Consider the following 19,434-nt stretch of genomic DNA (forward strand, 5'->3'; position numbering starts at 1 on the left):
TGTGAGGATAATATTGGGGGGAGAGTCATGTATGCCACCTTGAGCATCTTAAGGGATGCAAATGGACCAAAAAAAATTGGGATAAATAACAGGGGATTGATGGCAATAATAAACAAATAAATAAAAATCTCTCCCTCTAGCTGCTGTTCACCCCATGAGAAATCAGATGAGCCCCCCCCCCTTAAAACTAAACTAAAACAACAACAAAAACACGGTGGGATTGCGGGTCTTTATTATTTCTTTATTGCATTTGAGTCCAACATTTTCCTCCCAGGAGCTCAAGGCGACACACATGGTTCTCCCCTTGTTATTTTACTCCCCACAACAACCCTCTGAGGTAGGTTAGGCTAAGAGGAAGTGACTGGCCCAAGGTCACCCCTTGAGCTTTGTGGCTGGGTAGGGATTTGAACCCAGGTCTCCCGGTTCCTATTCCGACACTCTAACCGCTACACCACGCTGTCTCTTCTCACTGTTAGACCCCAAGTGCTTGGAAGCATCCTAGATATCATAGTTATCTTGTGCCAAATTTGATGAAGTGCAAAGCTCTGAAGTAACTGTAGGTCATATGTGAGGAACCGGTGGTCCTCCAGATGTTGCTGGACTACGACTCCCATCAGCCATACCCACTGGCAATGCTTGCTGGGGCTCATGGGAGTTGTAGTTCAGCAGGAACCAAAAGGTTCCCCACGCCTGCTGTAGTTTGAAGCAGCCCATCCACCTCCCTGCTAAACTCATTCTGGCTTCCTTTCCAGCAATTAAGACTCGTGGGCAGTGGCAGCAGAGTAGGCCAAGTTGAAATGAGGAGTCTTTTGGGTCTTCTACCACACTGATGGGGCTTGAACTTGTTTTTATAGGTGGGGAAGTTAATCTGCAGAAAAGGTAAAGGGGAAATTTCCACCTCATAAGGGGAGAACAAGTCTGCTTGACCCCTAAAGAAAGGCCGCTTACCAGGGATGTTGTAGCAGCTTACATGACAAGCTTGGAAGTCAATCTTTACTCCCGTTTTATACGTAAGGGACACAGAGAACGGAAGGGCCGTCGAGTCCAGCATCCTGTCCTCACAGTGGCTGACCAGATGCCTGCGGGAAGCCCAAAAACGGGACCCAAGCCCAAACGCACTCGCCCCATCTGAGCCTTCCAAGAACTGGCATTCAGAAGCATTCAGCTGTGGAGGTAGCCAACCTGGCTAGCAGCCATCGAGAGACCTCTCCTCCTCCACGAATTTGCCTAATCCTCTTTGAAAGCCATCCGAATTGGTGACCATCACTGCCTCCAGTGGCAGGGAGTCCCACAGTTTAATCGTGCGCTGAGAGATTAAACCTCACACAGAGTGAGGCCCTTGATCACCCCCTAAGGAAACTCTTGGTGTTTTTGGTCGTTGGGCGGGATGCAACAGCCCTGGGAATCTAAGTATGGGAGAGAGGAGTGCTTACGACAACCTAAGACTCTTCCACACCCCGAAGGACACGCAACCAGCCGCGAGCCATCTACCGAAAGTCGAAATTTATTGTGAGAAATAAGTGCTAATGATCTGCTCCCGGACATCCACCCCGCGGGGGTCTTGCTCCACCAAGCTGTCGGTTTCCAGGTAGGGAGGCACGGGGACCTCGGTGTCCACCCCTTGTCCGCCATTGATAATGGGCAACTGGCGCCGGAGGGCCATGTTGTGCAGCATGGCGCACACCACAAACACCTTGGCCACCTTCTCCGGGCGAAGCATGAGCCGCCCGCCGGTGGAGTGGAGGCAGCGGAAGCGCATCTTGAGCTGGCCAAAGGCCCGCTCCACCACCATCCGCGTCGTCTCGTGCGTGGCGTTGTAGCGGGCCACGGGCTCCGGGCCGTCGTCGGGGTGCGGTGTCATGAGGAAAGGGCGCAAGGGGTAGCCGCTGTCGCCTGCGGAGGAGAGGAGGGAGAAGCGTGAGCATGAACGGCACAGGAAGAAGAAGAAGAGTTTGGATTTGATATCCCGCTTTATCACCACCCTAAGGAGTCTCAAAGCGGCCAATAATCTCCTTTCCCTTCCTCCCCCACAACAAACACTCTGTGAGGTGAGTGGGGCTGAGAGACTTCAGAGAAGTGTGACTTGCCCAAGGTCACCCAGCAGCTGCATGTGGAGGAGCAGGGAAGCGAACCCGGTTCCCCAGATTACGAGTCTACCGCTCTTAACCACTACACCACACTGGCTCTCAACTTGAACAAAATATTTCCCATCCCCACACTTCCCCCCTGCTCCCCTGAGGGCACATTCCTCTGCCACACACAACTGGGCACAGGCCTCCCCCTCTTACACACCCTTGCCCATGTTCGAGAATAATAATAATAATAATAATAATAATAATAATAATAATAATAATTTAACTTATACCCCACTCATCTGGCTAGGTTTCCCCAGCCACTCTGGGCAGTTTCCAACAAAATATTAAAATACAACAGTCTGTTAAACATTAAAAGCTTCCCTAAACAGGACTGCCTTCAGATGTCTTATAAAAGTCTGGTACAGTGGTACCTCGGGTTAAGAACTTAATTCATTCTAGAGGTCCGTTCTTAACCTGAAACTATTCTTAACCTGAAGTACCACTTTAGCTAATGGGGCCTCCCGCTGCCACTGCACGATTTCTGTTCTCATCCTGAAGCAAAGTTCTTAACCTGAGGTACTATTTCTGGGTTAGCAGAGTCTGTAACCTGAAGCGTCTGTAACCTGAGGTACCACTGTAGTTGTTGTTCTCTTTGACATCTGGTGGGAGGGCGTTCCACAGGGCGGGTGCCACTACCAAGAAGGCCCTCTGCCTGGTTCCCTGTAACTTGGCTTCTCGCAATGAGGGAACCGCCAGAAGGCCCTCGGCGCTGGACCTCAGTGTCTGGGCAGAACGATGGGGGTGGAGGCGCTCCTTCAGGTATGCTGGACCGAGGCCGTTGAGGGCTTTAAAGGTCAGCACCAACACTTTGAATTGTGCTCAGAAACGTACCAACCACTCCCCCCCTTCCTCCTCGCCTCACCAACTGCCCTTCCTGCCTGCCTCTCCCGGCTGCCCAGCTCAGACATGTGCAGAAATGGCGCCAAAAGCTGGGAAGCAAGTCGGGAAAAGAGGGTGGCACCCAGCTGGAGAGGAAGGTGCTGTCCAAGCCAGGGAAGGGAGCAGAGGAGAAAGCACGGCGGCAAATTTCAGAAATATTGGGGGAGCTCAGAAGATGGATGAACCTATTTTTGTAGGCCACGGCAGCAACAAGAGTACTTTCTTCACACAAAAAATGGCGAAATCAGGAGATACCTACTCAAGAGGAGTGGCTGTAAAAACTGACAGAATATGCCAATTTGGCAAATTTAACAATGAAAATTAGAGATCGAGAAGATGCAGACTATAAGGAGGTGTGGAAACCTTTATTGAGTATTTAAAGAATTGTTGGAAACATGTAAAAAAAAAAAAAGGCAGGTAGGATTTGAATGGAGAGCAGCAGTTGAATATTTGCTGGGAGCCCAGTGTGGAAAAGAGAAGGTAAGCAATAATTATATTACGCAGCACACTTAGAAACTATGGGGGGAACCATAGAGGGGTGGAGGGGAAGTTGAATGTGAAATGGGTGTGTATTTGGAAAGTATGTATTCTTTTGTAAACTTCTGAAATTCAGAAATGAAATTTTAAATAAATTTTAAATAAATAAATTTTAAATATCGGGGGCGCTTGGCCTGGCTGTGTGGGGAGGCGGCTGGCCAATAGAGGAAGGGAGGGAGGAAGACATCAACTTGCAGAAAATGTTGGGGGAACTCGCCCCACTAAATACTTTACTGTGGGGTCCGAAAGGATCAGGGCCCCATATATTTGCTGCCTACGCACATTTTTTGTGGGTGTCTTAGGCAAAACTTTAAAAATGCAGTATAAACACCGACAATTGGGAAACACTGGCCTGCGAGCGCTCCAATTGGAGAACAGCCTTTACCAAAGGTGTCACGGGCTTTGAAGATGCTCAAACTCAGGACGCAAGGGAGAAACGTGCTAAGAGGAAGGCACATTTGGCAAACCCTCACTGTGATCAACTCCCACCCAGAAACCTATGTCCCCACTGTGGAAGGATGTGTGGATCCAGAATTGGCCTCCACAGTCACTTATGGACTCATTGTTAAGATTGTGTTCATGGAAGACCAGGGGTGGCCAACTCCCAGGAGACTGCAATCTAATTTAATATTTAAAATCTGGCAGTGATCTACCCCCGTTTTTTAGCGGTTCAGGTCAAAGTTGAACTGCTTTTTTGGAGGGGGGGTTAGGGACTTTTTTGCAGCTCCTCTGAGGGAGGGAGGAACAGAAGCAGCCACTAACCTTACGATCGCTGGCCAGATAACAGCCTCCGCTTCTAAACTCCACCTTCCCTTCTGTAACAATGGAGGCCGGCGCAGGGAGAGGGGGTGGAAGGGGGCCAGCGATCGACCAAAAACCTCGCAGGGATCGACCAGTAGATCGCGATCGACGTGTTGGACATCCCTGATGTAAGACAATCTTACTCGGCTACTAGGGATCGCCAAAGAAGACGACAGGTGCACAGACATCCGGTGTGGGGACAGAGCAGACAGACGTCTGACATGGTTCATTCACCTCAGAGCGGGTCTCCTCAAACACTCAAATACTCACCCAAGAGCCAACCCTTCCCTTCGGGCCACGACTCCAGGAGCCTCTGCAGCTGGGAGAGCTGGAATATCCGAGCGTCGTGGACGCTGCCGGGGAACTTTGCCAGCACGTGGGTGAAGCACCCCGAGGCATCGCAAGTGGCCTGCACATTGAGGCTGTGGAAGTTGTGGCAGTTGCGGTAGAGCGCCGGCATGTCAGCCGGCGCGATGATGGGGACGTGGGTGCAGTCCACGATCCCGATGACGTTGGGGAAGCCGGCAATGTCGAAGAAGGCTTCCCGCGTGCGGCGCAGTTCCGAGTCGGTGGTGGGGAAGGTGATGTGCTCGTGGACGTGGCGGAGCATGGCCTCCAGGAAGGCGTCGAGGCAGCGGCTGACCGACGACTGCGACACGCGCAGGTTGTCGCCCGTCATCCGCTGGAAGGACCCGGTGCCCAGCACCTGCAGCGCGATCAGGACCTTCTGCAAGGTGGGGATGTGCCTGCGGCTGGCCGAGGCGCCGTCCAGGTAGGGAGCCAGAAGGGTGCAGAGGTCCTGGATGGCCTGGCGGTCCAGGCGGAAGCGGGTCAAGCACTCCTCGTCGGACACCTGCAGCTCGTGGGTGCGCATCCGGATGAGGCGGGTCCTCCGGGGCGGCCGCCGGCTGTGGATCTCAAGGTTGGCGGCATAGACAAGGTCCAATAGGCCCTCGTCGTCGGAGCTGCCCTCCTCTGGGTACAGGGGGAGAGGGCCGCCTGCCCGGGGCGCCACTTGCCCAAGGTTGCCTGCGGGCAAAGAGGGGGAGGGGGAGGGGGAGAGAGAGATCCTGATCACATCAGGGACCAGATTAGGAACTTTTCTATATGTATACAGTGGTACCTCGGGTTACATATGCTTCAGGTTACATACGCTTCAGGTTACAGACTCCGCTCACCCAGAAATAGTGCTTCAGGTTATGAACTTTGCTTCAGGATAAGAACAGAAATCGTGCTCAGGTGGCGTGGCGGCAGCAGGAGGCCCCATTAGCTAAAGTGGTGCTTCAGGTTAAGAACAGTTTCAGGTTAAGAACGGACCTCCAAAACAAATTAAGTACTTAACCTGAGGTACCACTGTATTGTATCACTCTGTCTATCGAAAAAGAAAGGCAAGAGAAAAATGGCCGAGAGAAACATGGCGAAAACAGGGTATTTATTGGGACAGTGTGGCTTTTGCAGCTGCTGTTAAAGTTGCAAAACAATGAAGCACGGGACGGAGAAATGGAGGATTTCTGAAACAACAATGCAATATTAGCTCCACCCAAGGCATGAAGGAGAACAGCAACAACTGGGAAAAGATAGGCAACATTTTACAAGGACAGGAAGAAACACCACGGACAGAATAATTGCCACACACAGGAAGAACAAGGATATAGATCATGGGTAGGCAAACTAAGGCCCGGGGGCTGAATCCGGCCCAATCGCCTTCTAAATCCGGCCCATGCACGGTCCGGGAATCAGTGTGTTTTTACATGAGTAGAATGTGTGTTTTTATTTAAAATGCATCTCTGGGTTATTTGTGGGGCATAGGAATCAATTCATTTTTTTCCCTTCCAAAATACAGCCCGGCCCCCCACAAGGTCTGAGGGACAGTGGACCGGCCCCCCGCTGAAAAAGTTTGCTGACCCCTGATATAGATTGAGTTCCTCAATTGTAGTTCTATAAATCATTTAATGTGTCAACAGGAATAGAAGTTACTAACATTGCAGTTGTTGTATAAGGGATTATTATTTTGACTGGGATGTAACTGACATTATTAAGATTCTGAAACGCAGGAATAAATAAAACAATCAAACTGTCAATTTTAGCACGCGGGGGGCCACCTAAATAATGTAATTTGGCATCTGAATGATTGGTATTTTTAATTGCATTATAATTTGGCATTGTTATAATGAGGCTATGACTGGATTATTGTAACTGAAAACTAATAAAAAGAAACATTAGAAAACTTTGGGTGGTAAAATCAGAGTTGGAAGTGACCCTGAGGATCATCTCGTCCAGCGAAATGAACGAACGTGACCAAGTCCAAGCATTTCAAAGGTCTGCTCCCCTCCGTAATACTTAGCTGAACGTCTTCAAGGGCCACGGCATTTGAAAAACCTGAACTGTTCAGCTGAGTTGGTCATCACTATTTGCTGGTAACGTTCTTCCACAATTCCACCCTCTCTTGCTCCCAGCCTAAAGGTAAAGGTAAAGGTAAAGGGACTCCTGACCATTAGGTCCAGTCGTGGCCGACTCTGGGGTTGCGGCGCTCATCTCGCTTTACTGGCCGAGGGAGCCGGCGTACAGCTTCCAGGTCATGTGGCCAGCATGACTAAGTCGCTTCTGGCGAACCAGAGCAGTGCACAGAGATGCCGTTTACCTTCCCGCCAGAGTGGTACCTATTTATCTACTTGCTCTTTTGACGTGCTTTCAAACTGCTAGGTTGGCAGGAGCTGGGACCGAGCAACGGGAGCTCACCCCGTCGCGGGGATTTGAACCACCGACCTTCTGATCGGCAAGTCCTAGGCTCTGTGGTTTAACCCACAGCGCCACCTGCATCCCGCTCCCAGCCTACTTGATCTCAAAACAACAGACACCATCTCGGCTTCCCTAAATGGATCAGTCCTCAGGAGATCCCTCCAGACATTGCTGGACTCCAATACCCATCAGCCCCAGCCAGCATGGCCAGGTATGATAGGAACTGTAGTACAATAATCTATGGAGGGCACTCCTAGCTAATCCTGGCAGTGGTTCTCTGGGGTTTGGGGCATTTCCCCATCACCTGCTCCCCTGAGATTTGTTTTTTAAAAATACGAAACGGCCAGGAGTGATGGCGAGATTTTGTGCAGCATTTTAGGCAGGCGTAGGGGGAACTTTGCTCCTCCGGATGTTGTTGAACGACGGCACTCACCCTCCCTGGCGCTTGCTGAGGGTGATGGGGATAGCAGTTCGGCAACATCTGGAGGGTCAAATGCCCTCCCACTCTCTCATTTAGGCAAATCCCAAGGGATAGCTCGGTCGGTAGAGCAGAAGACGACTCTTAATCTCAAGGTTGTCGGTTCGAGCCCCATGTTGGACAAAAGATTCCTGCATTGCAGGGGGTTGGGCTAGATGACCCTCAGGTCCCTTCCACGATTCTAAATTGAGCAGCCAGCCCATTTTGACGGAACGGTGGCAATCTGATAAAAGCATTACAGAGGATGCCAGCCTAATGTTGCTTTGCCCATCCAGCCTGACTGGCAACATCTCAGGCAGGAACAGATTGTTCCCAGTCACATTGCTCGATATCCATTTAGCAGAAAGTTCCAGCTTGATACAGGCAATAAACTCGCTCAGCCGCCACGTTCTGCTCTAGGGTCTCTGCTGAGAAGTAGCCATTGATCTTAAGCTCCTTAGAAGCTGATAGGGTGGATACGACTCCCTCAAACAAGCAAAAAGGTCTCTAGGGTTTCCTCACCCCCTTAAAGATGAAACAGAGGCCCCCACACGGAATAAAATATGTCAGCCGCCCTGGAGCCATGTTTCTAGAGCAAGGGTTTCCCCTTGGGCAGCCGAAGCATCCCACCTGTTCCAACAGGTGATCTCCCAGGTGCCAAGATGAAGAACAAAGGAATTTTGCAGGCCTGCCCAATCCCTTTATTCGCGTCTCAAGTGAAGGACTGGGATGACACAAAAATGTGGAAGGGGCTGCAGATCCTTTCGCGGGTAACATCTTGAGAAAAGCTGGAGAAATGTTATCTATCAGGAGAACTTTTGCAATAAGCTCCGAAACTCCCCAGTGGGGCAAATGTTTGGGGCAGAGAGGACAGCCCTGGATGCCAGGCACTCTGAATTTCGTTGGGGGGTGGAATGAGCCTACGCACCCAAAACAGGTGCGATGACTCAGTAAGCAAAGAAGATAACCACGCAAAATGAACTTCTTACCCAAATTGCTGCCCTCTTCCTCATCGGCCTCTTGCTTTGCTTCCCTGAAAAGAGGCTTTGGCGCAGAGTCGGAGGGGGTTTGCTCTGGTTCCGGCTCTGGAGAATCTGCGTTGTCCATTTCAAAGAGACCCAGCACCTGAAAAGAGCACCAAAGATCTTGATCAGGCCCGAAATTGTAGGGCTCAGAAAGGCAGGGTAATACGTAAGGGCCAAACGCCACTTAAAGTTAATGCTCTGTAAAAGGCAGCTTGCAGCGAACAGTGTCAGAACTGGTTTTAAAACAAAACCAAACCCCACCCTTCTTGCACAAAGCATGCAAGTCCTTCGGGTTGTCACAGCAACCCTGTGATGTGGAATAAGTGGGGAGGTGGTCACTGGGTGAATGGGGATTTAATACCTGGGTTTCCCTGGAGCTGGTCTAGCACCCTAGTGCTGTTCCACATTGGCTCGGTTACGACTGTTCCCAGGGAAAGAGTGGGGGGAATATTAGTGCAGTTACAGAGGGAAAACTGCAGGGTAAGTTCATGTATCCCAAAAAAACCACCAGTGTAAATAAGTTTTGATGGATGTGAAAATGGAACACTGAATGGCTTGGTTTATGTAAAATATGCAGGGATCTATGGCATGCAATGGGACGCGGGTGGCGCTGTGGGTTAAACCACAGAGCCTAGGACTTGCCGATCAGAAGGTTGGCGGTTTGAATCCCCGTGACGGGGTGAGCTCCCATTGCTCGGTCCCTGCTCCTGCCAACCTAGCCGTTCGAAAGCACGTCAAAGTGCAAGTAGATAAATAGGTTCCGCTCCGGCGGGAAGGTAAACGGCGTTTCCGTGTGCTGCTCTGGTTTGCCAGAAGTGGCTTAGTCATGCTGGCCACATGACCCGGAAGCTGTACGCCGGCTCCCTCGGCCAATAAAGCGAGATAAACGCCGCAACCCCAGAGTCGGCCCCCACTGGACCTAACGGTCAGGGGTACCTTTACCTTATGGCATGCAAACTGAACCATGGAAAGAGAAGAAGGGAAGTCATTGATATTTTAAGGTTGTTTAAATGAATATTCTAAAATGTAAAACAGAAAAACTTAATAAAAACTATACAAAAAACCAAAACGAAACCAGAGAGAGATAGGATGGGTGGTCACAGAGAAAGTGAGAGAAAAATGGGATGTCCAAAGAAACACAGAAATGAGATGAGGTGTCACGGGGGGACGGGGGGCGTGAGAGAGACAGGACAGCGTCAGGAGCCAGCCAGTAGTAAATCACGCCATGCAAGTTGGAGTTAACTCTTTATTAGCAAAAACAGGAGTGTCAAGCCTAACGAGCACAGCAACTCATCTCCGGCAGGTGTTGCCCCATGAAGCAGTTGCTGAGATTGAAGGTCCCTGCCGCCCCTCGTCTCCAGGGTTTTCCCCAAGCAATCTGAGACTACGCCTGCATGAAGCTCACTTCTCCCTCCACCCTTTTCATGCCTCTCTTGGTTCTGGGAATCAGAGGGGAGCTTCTGGCAGCAGGAGGGGGAGACACCTGTGCCTCTTCACCAGCCTGACCCATCTCTGCCTCTTGGCCTTCCTCCTCTCCTGCTTCAGCTTCTGCCTGATTCTAGACTTCTCTCTGCCACAGACTCTCCCCGCTCACTAAGCCCTGTTCCGACACTTCCTCTTCCCAGTCTTCTCCCTCTGACCACTCATTGTTGCTCCACCACTACACCCCGCTTCCCTTGGGGGCTCCCCAGCTGATTCTTCCCATCATTCTTCTGTGTCCAACCCATCGGTGACAGACAGAGAGAGGGTTGAGGTGTCGCATTGTTGTACAACCAGGCAAAGCACCATTTTGGCTCTGTCGCTTGAGGTCACATCAACGAACATTGATCTTAATACAGCCAGACCAGGTCTGGACACCTCCAAAGGACTCAAATCAATAATGGTGTCATGTCTAGAGTGCATATGCATGGGTTTACCCTCAAAGTGCCTTGCAAGCTTATCACAGCAGGTCTCTGATTAAGTCTTCCTAGCAGAAAGATGCTAAAAATGTTCTTGTTTCAACTGAGCTTTCACTGAAGCGTTTTGTATTATTAGTTTATTTGACCACTGAATGGTTTGTTTCTAACGCACTGAACGCTGCATACTGTTTTGTGCAATTCCATTGTTCACCGCTTAGGGATACTTCTTTCTGAGCGAGAAGTATACAAATTTAATAAATCTGGACTAGGTCATCTAATTCCCTCCGCCAAAGCCCCACTGCTCAGTGCGGGATGTGCTGGGCAGGATACAGTCCCAGCAGACTTTGCGTACACCTGGGTTTAGGCTTTCGTAAACAGACACATTCTTAGCAGCATATAGGGAAATTCTAAAAATGCAAGGAATTTTCGAGTGGAAAGCAGCCTTGGAGACAGGCCAACCCAGCCCCTCTTCAGGGCAGGGCTTTTGCAATTACCGTAGGGGCAGGGAAACCCTTTTCAGCCAGAGGGATGCATTGCCCACTTGCCACATGGCACTGGGTTTTTCACACAGGGGGGAAAGAGGGCGGGGCAACCAATGGAAATTTAACGCACTGGCTCTCTTATGGGTGCTTTGTGATACCCATCATGCATTTGTAAGAAATCAATCTGTTAGTGTGGCAGCACCTACACTGCGGAACTCCCTGCCTCTTGACAACAGGCAGGTGCCTTTGCTGCAAAGCGTAATGCTGGTGGTCAGCGAAAGAGGTCAAAGGACTCTCTCAAGGCAAATCTAAAGAAATGTAGTATAAATACCGACAACTGGGAAACACTGGCTTGCGAGCGCTCCAATTGGAGAACAGCCTTTACCAAAGGTGTCCTGGGCTTTGAAGACGCTCAAACTCAGGGAGAAAGGGAGAAGGCTTGGCAAACTCTCGCCATGATCAACTCCCGCACAGAACCCTATGTCCCCACTGTGGAAAGATGTGTGGATCCAGAATTGGCCTCCAGTGTCACTTACAGACTCACTGTTCAAACCATGTTCATGGAAGACAACCTTACTCGGCTATGAGTGATGGCCAAGGAAGACCTGCTGGAAATGTTTTTGTTTAAACAAGCCTACCCAGATGCTCAGAAAGCTGGTGTGAGTTTTAACCTGTTTTTAGTTTATTATTATTATTATTATTATTATTAATAATAATAATAATATACTGCCCTATACCCGCAGATCTCAAGGTGGTTCACAGGACAAATTCAGAATATAAAACCGCAAAGTACACAATCATAACACCCCCTAACACATTTTAAAAGACTATTGTTAGACTTAAATTACTATTGTTAATTGTGCTTACCAAAATATCTATCATTTTTTTGTAAACTGCTTTTAGGTTCATTTGTGGTTCACTGTCAAGCGGTGTATAAATTTTATGAAATAAATAAATTTGGTGTGTGTGGGTTTTTTTTAAAAAAAAACCCCTACACCCACCCACACACCCCTCTCTATCCTCCATCCAGGCAGAAACACTCAAGGATGCAACGCAGCATGAGCAATGAGGTTGTGGCCTGGGCAGGAGGATTGTGGAGGAGGCAGGTGAAGAAGGGCCTCAGAGGATGACCGCAGAATCCGGGACGGTTTATATGGAGAGAAGTGGTCCTTCAGGTATTGCGTTCCTGAGCCGTTTAAGGCTTTATGGGTCAAAAGCAGCACTTTCAATTGGGACCGGAAGCTAATTGGCAGCCAGCAGAGGTAAGGTAAAGGTAAAGGACCCCTGGACGGTTAGGTCCAGTCAAAGCTGACTGTGGGGTTGCGGCACTCATCTCGCTTTCAGGCCGAGGGAGCCGGCGTTTGTCCACAGAAAACTTTCCGAGTCATGTGGCCAGCATGACTAAACCGCTTCGGGTGCAACAGATCACTGTGACGGAAGCCAGAGCGCACAGAAACACTGTTTACCTTCCCGCTGGAGTGGTACCTATTTATCTACTTGCACTTCGACGTGCTTTCGAACTGCTAGGTTGGCAGGAGCAGGGACCGAGCAACGTGAGCTCACCCCGTCACAGGGATTCGAACTGCCGACCTTCTGATCGGCAAACCCAAGAGGCTTAGTGGTTTAGACCACAGCGCCACCTGCTCTTCCAGCCAGGATCGCTATTCTCCCCAAATGTTTGCTGCTCCCCAAACGCACATTGACGCATGCGCACAGATGCCGATCAGGATGAATCTCTGCCTCACCTGCTGCTCCCTTCTCTCCGCCTCCCTCTGCATCTGTAGGAAATCCTCGGCCAAAGCGGCCGCCTGGGAGCACGTCTCTGGTTCGTGTTCCCTCACCCAGCTCTGGAGGTCTGGCGGCAGGATGGCCAGGAACTGCTCCAGGATCAGCAGCTCCAGGATCTGCTCCTTGGTGTGCCTCTCCGGCTTCAGCCACCGGTGGCACAGGTACCAGAGCTGGCTGCACACCTCGCGGGGGCCCTCGGCCTCCTGGTAGCGGAACTGGCGGAAGCGCTGGCGCTTCATCTCCATGCTGGCCGAGTCGTCGCCCAACACCTCCTCCTTCACTTTCACCACCCCGGACTCGCCAATCTCCCCGGAGTCCAGGCTGTTGTGGGCCTCGGGGCCTTCCCCAGCCAGGCCCTGCTGGTGGCGGGACGCCCGTCCGCTCCTGGGCCACGGGCGGGCCGCTGCTGGCCCCTCAAGGGAGGACGGAAAGGCTCGTCTGTCTTCCCACTCTGCTGGCCGTGATGCTGGTGGGTTTCTCCACCCCGAGCGAGGGGAGCGAGTGGCGTTGAGGAGGGCCTTCTGATGAGCCGTCCGGCCCCTGGGCAGCCTCTCCTCTTTGTCTCGGGGGCCGCGGGAGGCCTCTCCTTTCCCCCGCCATTCTTCCTCTGGCTCGGGGTTCTCGTGTTCGTCCTCCTCAACCTCCATCTTCTTCCGCCGCCGGGCCACCTGCTCCAGCTCGCCCTGCAAATGGAGGCTCGAAGTCGCGCCCCGCTTGGCGGCCATTTTGAGACAGCCTAACCGCCGGCCTTCTCCGAAAACGCGAAGGGTTTCTCTGGGAGAGGAATGCGTCTGGCCTCCGCCTTCTGACTTACACCTGTGGAAAAACTGGCTGCTGCGATAGGGTCGTCTTTGCCTCAGAAGCAAACGGAGATCAATGTCTGATGGCAGGGCCTTCTACCTGAAGAGCAAGGAAGAAAAACAGAAATTAAAAGAGAAAAATTCTCCTCAGCTACAAACAGCCAAGGGATCCCCCAACCTATTGTAGGTGGCATCAACAGAAGTATTTTACACCTTCATTTACAGAGACCAGATTAGCTTTATTTTGATACCAAAATATGCCCAGTTGGTTGAAAAATAAGCAAAACAGGTGTGTGTGTTTTCTAAACTGATGCATAAATTAAAAAAAAAAATCTCCTGAGCCCAATTTTGGACCAAAAAAATCTTTAAAAATTAATTTGAGGTTATCTACACAGAATTTTTTTAAAAAAAGAAAATCTGATTTGTGAGAGCACATGGCACCAGGTGATTTGGCGTGGAATGACCCAGTGTCCTGATCGAGGGAAATCATATTCCTGTTGTATTTGATCTTGGTCAGAGCGCACCTGGAGTCCTGTGTCCTGTTCTGGACAGCAGAATTTAAGAAAGATATTGACAAGCTGGAAAGATGTGCAGAGGAAGACAAGCAAGATGATCAAGGAACCAAGGGAACCAAGCCCTATAAGGAACGGATGAGGGAATTTAGCCTAGAAAAGTGGAGACTGAGAGGAGATATGACAGCCATCTTCAAATACCTAAAGGCCTGTCACATGGAAGAGGGAACAAGCTTGTTTTATTCTGCTCCACAGGGTGGGACGCGAATCAATGGATTCAAGTTACAAGAAAGGAGATTCTGACTAAACATCAGGAAGAACTTTCTGACAGTAAGGACTGTTCAACCGCAGAAGTACCGGCACCTACTTTTCTAGAAGAAAAGGACTGCGTGGAACGGACGATGTATTTAAGCAGACGCTGGACGGACGTCTGCTAAAATGGCAGCCGGGGCAGGAGGAATTTCTCTTTCATTTTAGGCACAGTTGCCTGGGATCTCCTGCAAAAACAATGAGGGGGGGGGGGACTTCCCATTTAGCAGCGCCTTAAGTTAGGGTTGCCATACGTCTGGAATTTCTTGGACATAGCCGGGATTTGGCCTTCGGAAACAGTGTCCGGGCAGAAAATCGCTGGAATTTCCGGGGAAATCCGGATATATGTCAACACATGTCAGAAGCGTAGATTTTGGCAAATTTCCTTAAAAGCAGCTCAACAACTTTTGTGTTTGGATTTCCACTTTTTGAAATATGGCAACCCTACTTAAATGGTGCTTGGGAGTCCCAATTTTGGGACTACAAAGCTCCTCGCACATGATGTCATTGTGATCACCTTGGGAAATCCTACTTGTGGTCCTGTACCTTTCAAAATATTGCAGGGCAGTGCCCAGAAATCAGGATTATTATTTTTTTGCTATCCGTCTTGTACTGTGGAATTTTATTCACTTATTTCATAAAACTTATGAGCAGCTTGGTTTTAGGAGGGGGAAAAACAACTCAAAGCATGAAGAGTATAAAGTAGAGAGAGATCAAGGAATGCTGTTTTCATCGCCACACCAAAAGCAGAAACCATTAATGGCTTCTGATGTCTTGCAAAGACTTCTATTTTTACCCCGGCTTTCCTTGGTCAATAGGATCAGACCCTGTTTAATGTGTTTGAATCTTCTGAATTTCTGAATTTTATTTCACATTCTGCATTTTTATTTCACTGTTTTACTGGGTTTAGGTTGCATGCTTAGTTGAATATTTTAACAATATACTGTTTTGACTGTTAAGTGTGTACACTTAAAACAATATTTTTTAAATATTATATACCCAAGCGATCACTATGCTCGGCTGATGAGAGCCTCCGGCAGATAGCACCTTATCAAGGGGTCCATTCCGCACCTTTTAGTATGGCGGCACCTGCTCTTTGGAATGCCCTCCATTTAAATGTTACAGTCTTTTTGGAGCCTACTGAAGACTTCCCTCTACCAACAAGCCAAAATGGAGATATTTCCCAGGCTCCATCCACACTCTTCATTTAAAGCACTATCATTCCACTTTATAATAATAATAATATATATTCTTTATACCCTGCCCTCCCTGGCCAGAGCCGGGCTCAGGGCAGCTAACACTGGTAAAATTACAGTAAAAACATAATAGGAAAAAAACCCAATTTAAAATACAGGTTAAAATGCAATTTTAAATGCATCCTCATTTTAAAAGTAGCCCATAGATCAAAACCGTAAACAGTCATAGCTTCCCCCAAAGCATCCTGGGAACTGTAGTTTCTTAGGGGTGCTGACAGTTGCTAGCTCTTTATTCCCGTCACAGAACTACAGTTCCCAGAGCCCTCTCCTTAAACCACCCCAATACAAGACAGTATTTGCGGGAAGAGGGGTCGATCTCAGGGCCAGAGGCCCTATGTGGCCCTCTAGACCTCTCTACCTGGCCCTTGAGTCGCTCCCAAGGACACACTCCCTCCGCAGACATGCCTCAAACACTCTGCGAGTCTTTTCGCCTGGCTAGAATGCATTCATGAACTCCAATACTTCTTGGTTGTAGTTTACTGCACAAATGTAAAATTTACATTCATTGCTCTGCCCACGTTTCCTGCTGGCCCTATCCATGACTGGCTTGTGGCCCCCGGGAGGTCACCCAGAATGGAATGCGGCCCTCAGCTTGAAAAAGGCTTCCTGCCCCCTGGATTATAGTTTAAATCTGACCACAAACAGAAGGGCTCTGAATGCAACAGAGGTTCTAACTGCCAGAGAGGACATTTTTTGCCAGTTTCCAGTGAGAACAGGAAATTGGGACTAGATGGGCCTTTGGCTATTAGGATGTTTTTACTCATTTATTTGCAAGTTGGGAGAGAGGCCAACATAGCAACGCATTAAAATTAGGTTGGTTACCAATAGATTCATTATATTATCACTGATTAATCCATCTATTTCCCCCTTAAACCAACATTCATTTGCATTTGACTTAAAATAGCTTTGACGGCGGTTGGGGGAAGCATTTTCTCTGAGATCTCACGCATCTATGGCTATTTCTAACATTTTAGTGCAAGAATTTTTCTACTGTGTCCTGTCTCGAAATCCAAACGATGCGATGAGTGGGGATGTGAAATGTTTTAAGAAATAACAGCAGAATGAAAAGAGTTAACAAACTGAGAAAACAGACAATGTACAAAATAAATAACAGCACAATGAAAAGTTAATGAATTGAGAAAACTTTTTTAAAAGTTATCTAGCAGACTAAAATGGACTGTAGCAGAAGTCTCATGGAAAAGGCGCTTGTATTCATCCTTGTACCCACTTTCCTGGGAGTAAGCCTATTGAGTTCAGTGGGACTTGCTGCTCTGTAGCTTCTGATAGGACGGCAGCCCATTCATCAGGGAGAGATGGGCTAACCCAAAATCTTAACCCCCTGAAACATGCTAGTTTTACCTGCTTTTTTCTTCTTCTTCAGGCAGAGCATTTTTTAAAAAATCCCTTGCGCAGGATGTTTACAAAAATAAAATAACAACAAGCCCTTTATGGGGGCTGCACTGAGTGCCGAGGGAAGCCAAATGAGGTCTGGATCAGAATTTAGATGTCTCTTAACTTGTACACAGACACACTCTTAAAAAAAAGCTATTTTCTAACCTTGCACACACACTAAAAAGGTGCAATCGTTTCTTCCAGAGGCTGCAGAGCCTTAAAAGCGGAAGAAGCAGCGATCGGCGTCTCTCTCCCCATCTATATTTTGTGGGGGAGGAAGGGAGCGGGATTATGGGGTCGAGGGATCCTCTCTCTTTCTTTCCGCTTCGTCCTTGGATCTCTGATCAGCTGCAGCTTCTGCCATTGTCCTAGCAGAGAGGCCATGCTTGGAGGGAGAGAGAGAGAGAGGGATCAACCCGCACAAAACCCAGCCCCGGGGGTGGGCGAGAGGGAGGCTCAGGATCCCTCCCCCCTCCTTCCCTCTCTCCTACTTTTCTTTGATCAGGAGCTTTTCGGGGAGGGGTTCAACTTTCCCTTTTTTCTTCTTCTTTTTTTTGCAAAGCTCGCTGGGCTTGACGCTGCTTTTTACCCACCGTGCATGTTCCCGACTGCATTTCTTTCCCGGAGGATCTGCGCTTTTCTATTGCAACGGAACGATTATTATTGTTATTTTGCATGCAAACTCTTCTTTAAATTAAAAAAAAATTAAAAATCCAGCCTCCCTTTCTGTATGTGTGCGCCTTTCTCTCCTCCCATCAGAAAAGGGCCCCGGGTATTAAGGGGCTCTTCTAAGCTCAAGTTTCTCGTCCTCTCTGGGACGCTCAGCCCTCTATCGGTTTAACCCGTCCGGCACCTCCTCGTAAGAAAAGGCCAAAAAAAGGGGGAAGAAAATAAATTGCAATCGCCAAGGAACCGGACGGGTTGAGCTACTGTTTGCAATCCACTGATTTGTATTTATTTTTCCCCGCCCACGCAAGGATTAAATCTCCCAAATGCGTTCGGGTGGCGCGCGGATTCTCCGGGATGCGCAATTGCTGCGATTCGTTGCTTTAAAAAGCGGTTTGCAAAAAGAAAAAGGGGGAAAAAGAAGGGAAGAAAAGGATGGGAAGCCAAGAGAGGGTTAAACGGCAGTGGGTAGGGCAGAAATGTTTTAAAAAAAAATAAAAGCAGAAGAAAAGATCTAGTAGGCAGAAGGAGAGGGTTTTAAGGGAGGGATTTAAAAGCCAGACAATGCCTCTCATTGGAAAACAAAGTATATTCAGCAGAGCTTTCCAAGAAATAAATAAAGGCGCCGCGCTCCCCCTCCAGGAGAGTTCATCGGAGGGGAGGAAAAAGAAGCACGCTGAAGAATAAAATTTAAGAAATCGCACACACATTTTGCAACCTGACCCCAGTTACCTGCTTCCAGCGGTTTTTTGGTGGGTTGGTTTTTTTTTTGCATTCCCACCTGAGAACAAAAGAATGATGTGGCTGTTCAGGAGCCCGGCCATAGGAGGAAAAGGAACTGCACTTCTTTAGGGGTCAGGATTGCAAAGGGGGAGGAGGAGGAGGAGAGGGGGAGAGGAGAAGGAGAAGAAGAAAAGCTCCATTCCGGGTAGGAAGGCTGGCTGGCACGCCGCCATCCTGCGGGAGGAGCTGCACCTTTCGAACTGCTGCCTGGCAGAACTTGGTCCTTTGCGCGCGGGGAGGAGAGGGAGGCGGGTAGTTCCGCAGGTGGCACAAGGAAGCGTCTCAGAGCCTGCAGAAGTTGGGGTGGCTGTGAATGGAGAGGCTAAGGGGAGCCTGGCAGCGGGATCGGGCCAAAGGGTAACTGGATCAGGCCCACTTAAGTGCAGAAGCTAAAAGCCAGAGCCAAGCACAGCTGAGCTCTCCGTGCTTGGGATTCCCAGCCACTTGATACATGCTCTCCAAGATTTCTCCAATGAAAATAGGGACGTCCTTTCAATAATAATGATAGCAATAACAGGAATGATGATGGTGATGTTATTTATTCCAAGCAGCTTCCAGCCTATATAGAAACATAATAAAACATAAACATTAAAAAAAGCTTTCCTATACAGGGCTACCTTCAGATCTCTCTCTCTCTCTCTCTCTCTCTCTCTCAATTTTTATTATATTTTCTGTTTTACATTTTAGAATATTCATTTAAAATATCAGTGACTTGATAAAGTGGTACCTCAGGTTAAGAACAGTTTCAGGTTAAGAACGGACCTCCAGAACAAATTAAGTTCTTAACCTAAGGTACCAATGTACTCTCATTTTCGGGCTCACTCCTCCCTTGTCCCCTAGACAGACGAATGCTAACAACAATTCAACCAGATCAACTAATGGCCTGACTCTATTATTATTGTTATTATTGTTGTTATTGTTATTATTGTTATTATTGTTATTAGCCCACCCTTCTCCCCTTAAACCGAATTAGTT

General features: G+C 48.9%; 1 protein-coding gene across 6 annotated transcripts; it reads right to left on the minus strand.

Annotated features, from left to right (window-relative positions):
- Positions 1–220: 220 nt before the first annotated feature.
- On the minus strand, positions 221–18,997 carry LOC114592328 (uncharacterized). 6 transcript variants are annotated; one of them, XM_077921401.1, is made up of 6 exons: positions 17,604–18,291; positions 14,417–14,550; positions 12,699–13,637; positions 8,538–8,673; positions 4,623–5,381; positions 221–1,893 (listed from the first exon to the last, which is right to left on the minus strand). In XM_077921401.1, exons 3-6 carry the CDS (start codon positions 13,464–13,466, stop codon positions 1,505–1,507), a joined length of 2,052 nt encoding a protein of 683 aa, XP_077777527.1. In that variant the 5' UTR covers positions 13,467–13,637; positions 14,417–14,550; positions 17,604–18,291; the 3' UTR covers positions 221–1,504. The 6 variants fall into 6 exon arrangements, with proteins under 6 accessions (XP_077777527.1, XP_028576253.2, XP_077777515.1 ...); XM_028720420.2 differs by lacking the exons at positions 14,417–14,550; positions 17,604–18,291 and adding an exon at positions 18,409–18,997 and having other exon boundaries at positions 12,699–13,641; XM_077921389.1 differs by lacking the exon at positions 14,417–14,550 and having other exon boundaries at positions 17,604–18,295.
- Between the last annotated feature and the right edge of the window lie 437 nt (positions 18,998–19,434).

Source organism: Podarcis muralis, chromosome 2 (genome assembly GCF_964188315.1).
Source record: "Podarcis muralis chromosome 2, rPodMur119.hap1.1, whole genome shotgun sequence".
NCBI classification, from domain to species: Eukaryota; Metazoa; Chordata; class Lepidosauria; order Squamata; family Lacertidae; genus Podarcis; species Podarcis muralis.

Excerpts from the sequence above, each read along its gene's own strand:
- LOC114592328 (XM_077921389.1), bottom strand. The coding sequence starts at position 17,687 with ATGCAAAATAACAATAATAATCGTTCCGTTGCAATAGAAAAGCGCAGA. Across the intron at positions 8,674-12,698 it reads CGGAGAGAAGGGAGCAGCAG|GTGCTGGGTCTCTTTGAAAT; the intron begins GTGAGGCAGAGA and ends TGCTCTTTTCAG. Across the intron at positions 5,382-8,537 it reads GGAAGAGGGCAGCAATTTGG|GCAACCTTGGGCAAGTGGCG; the intron begins GTAAGAAGTTCA and ends CTTTGCCCGCAG.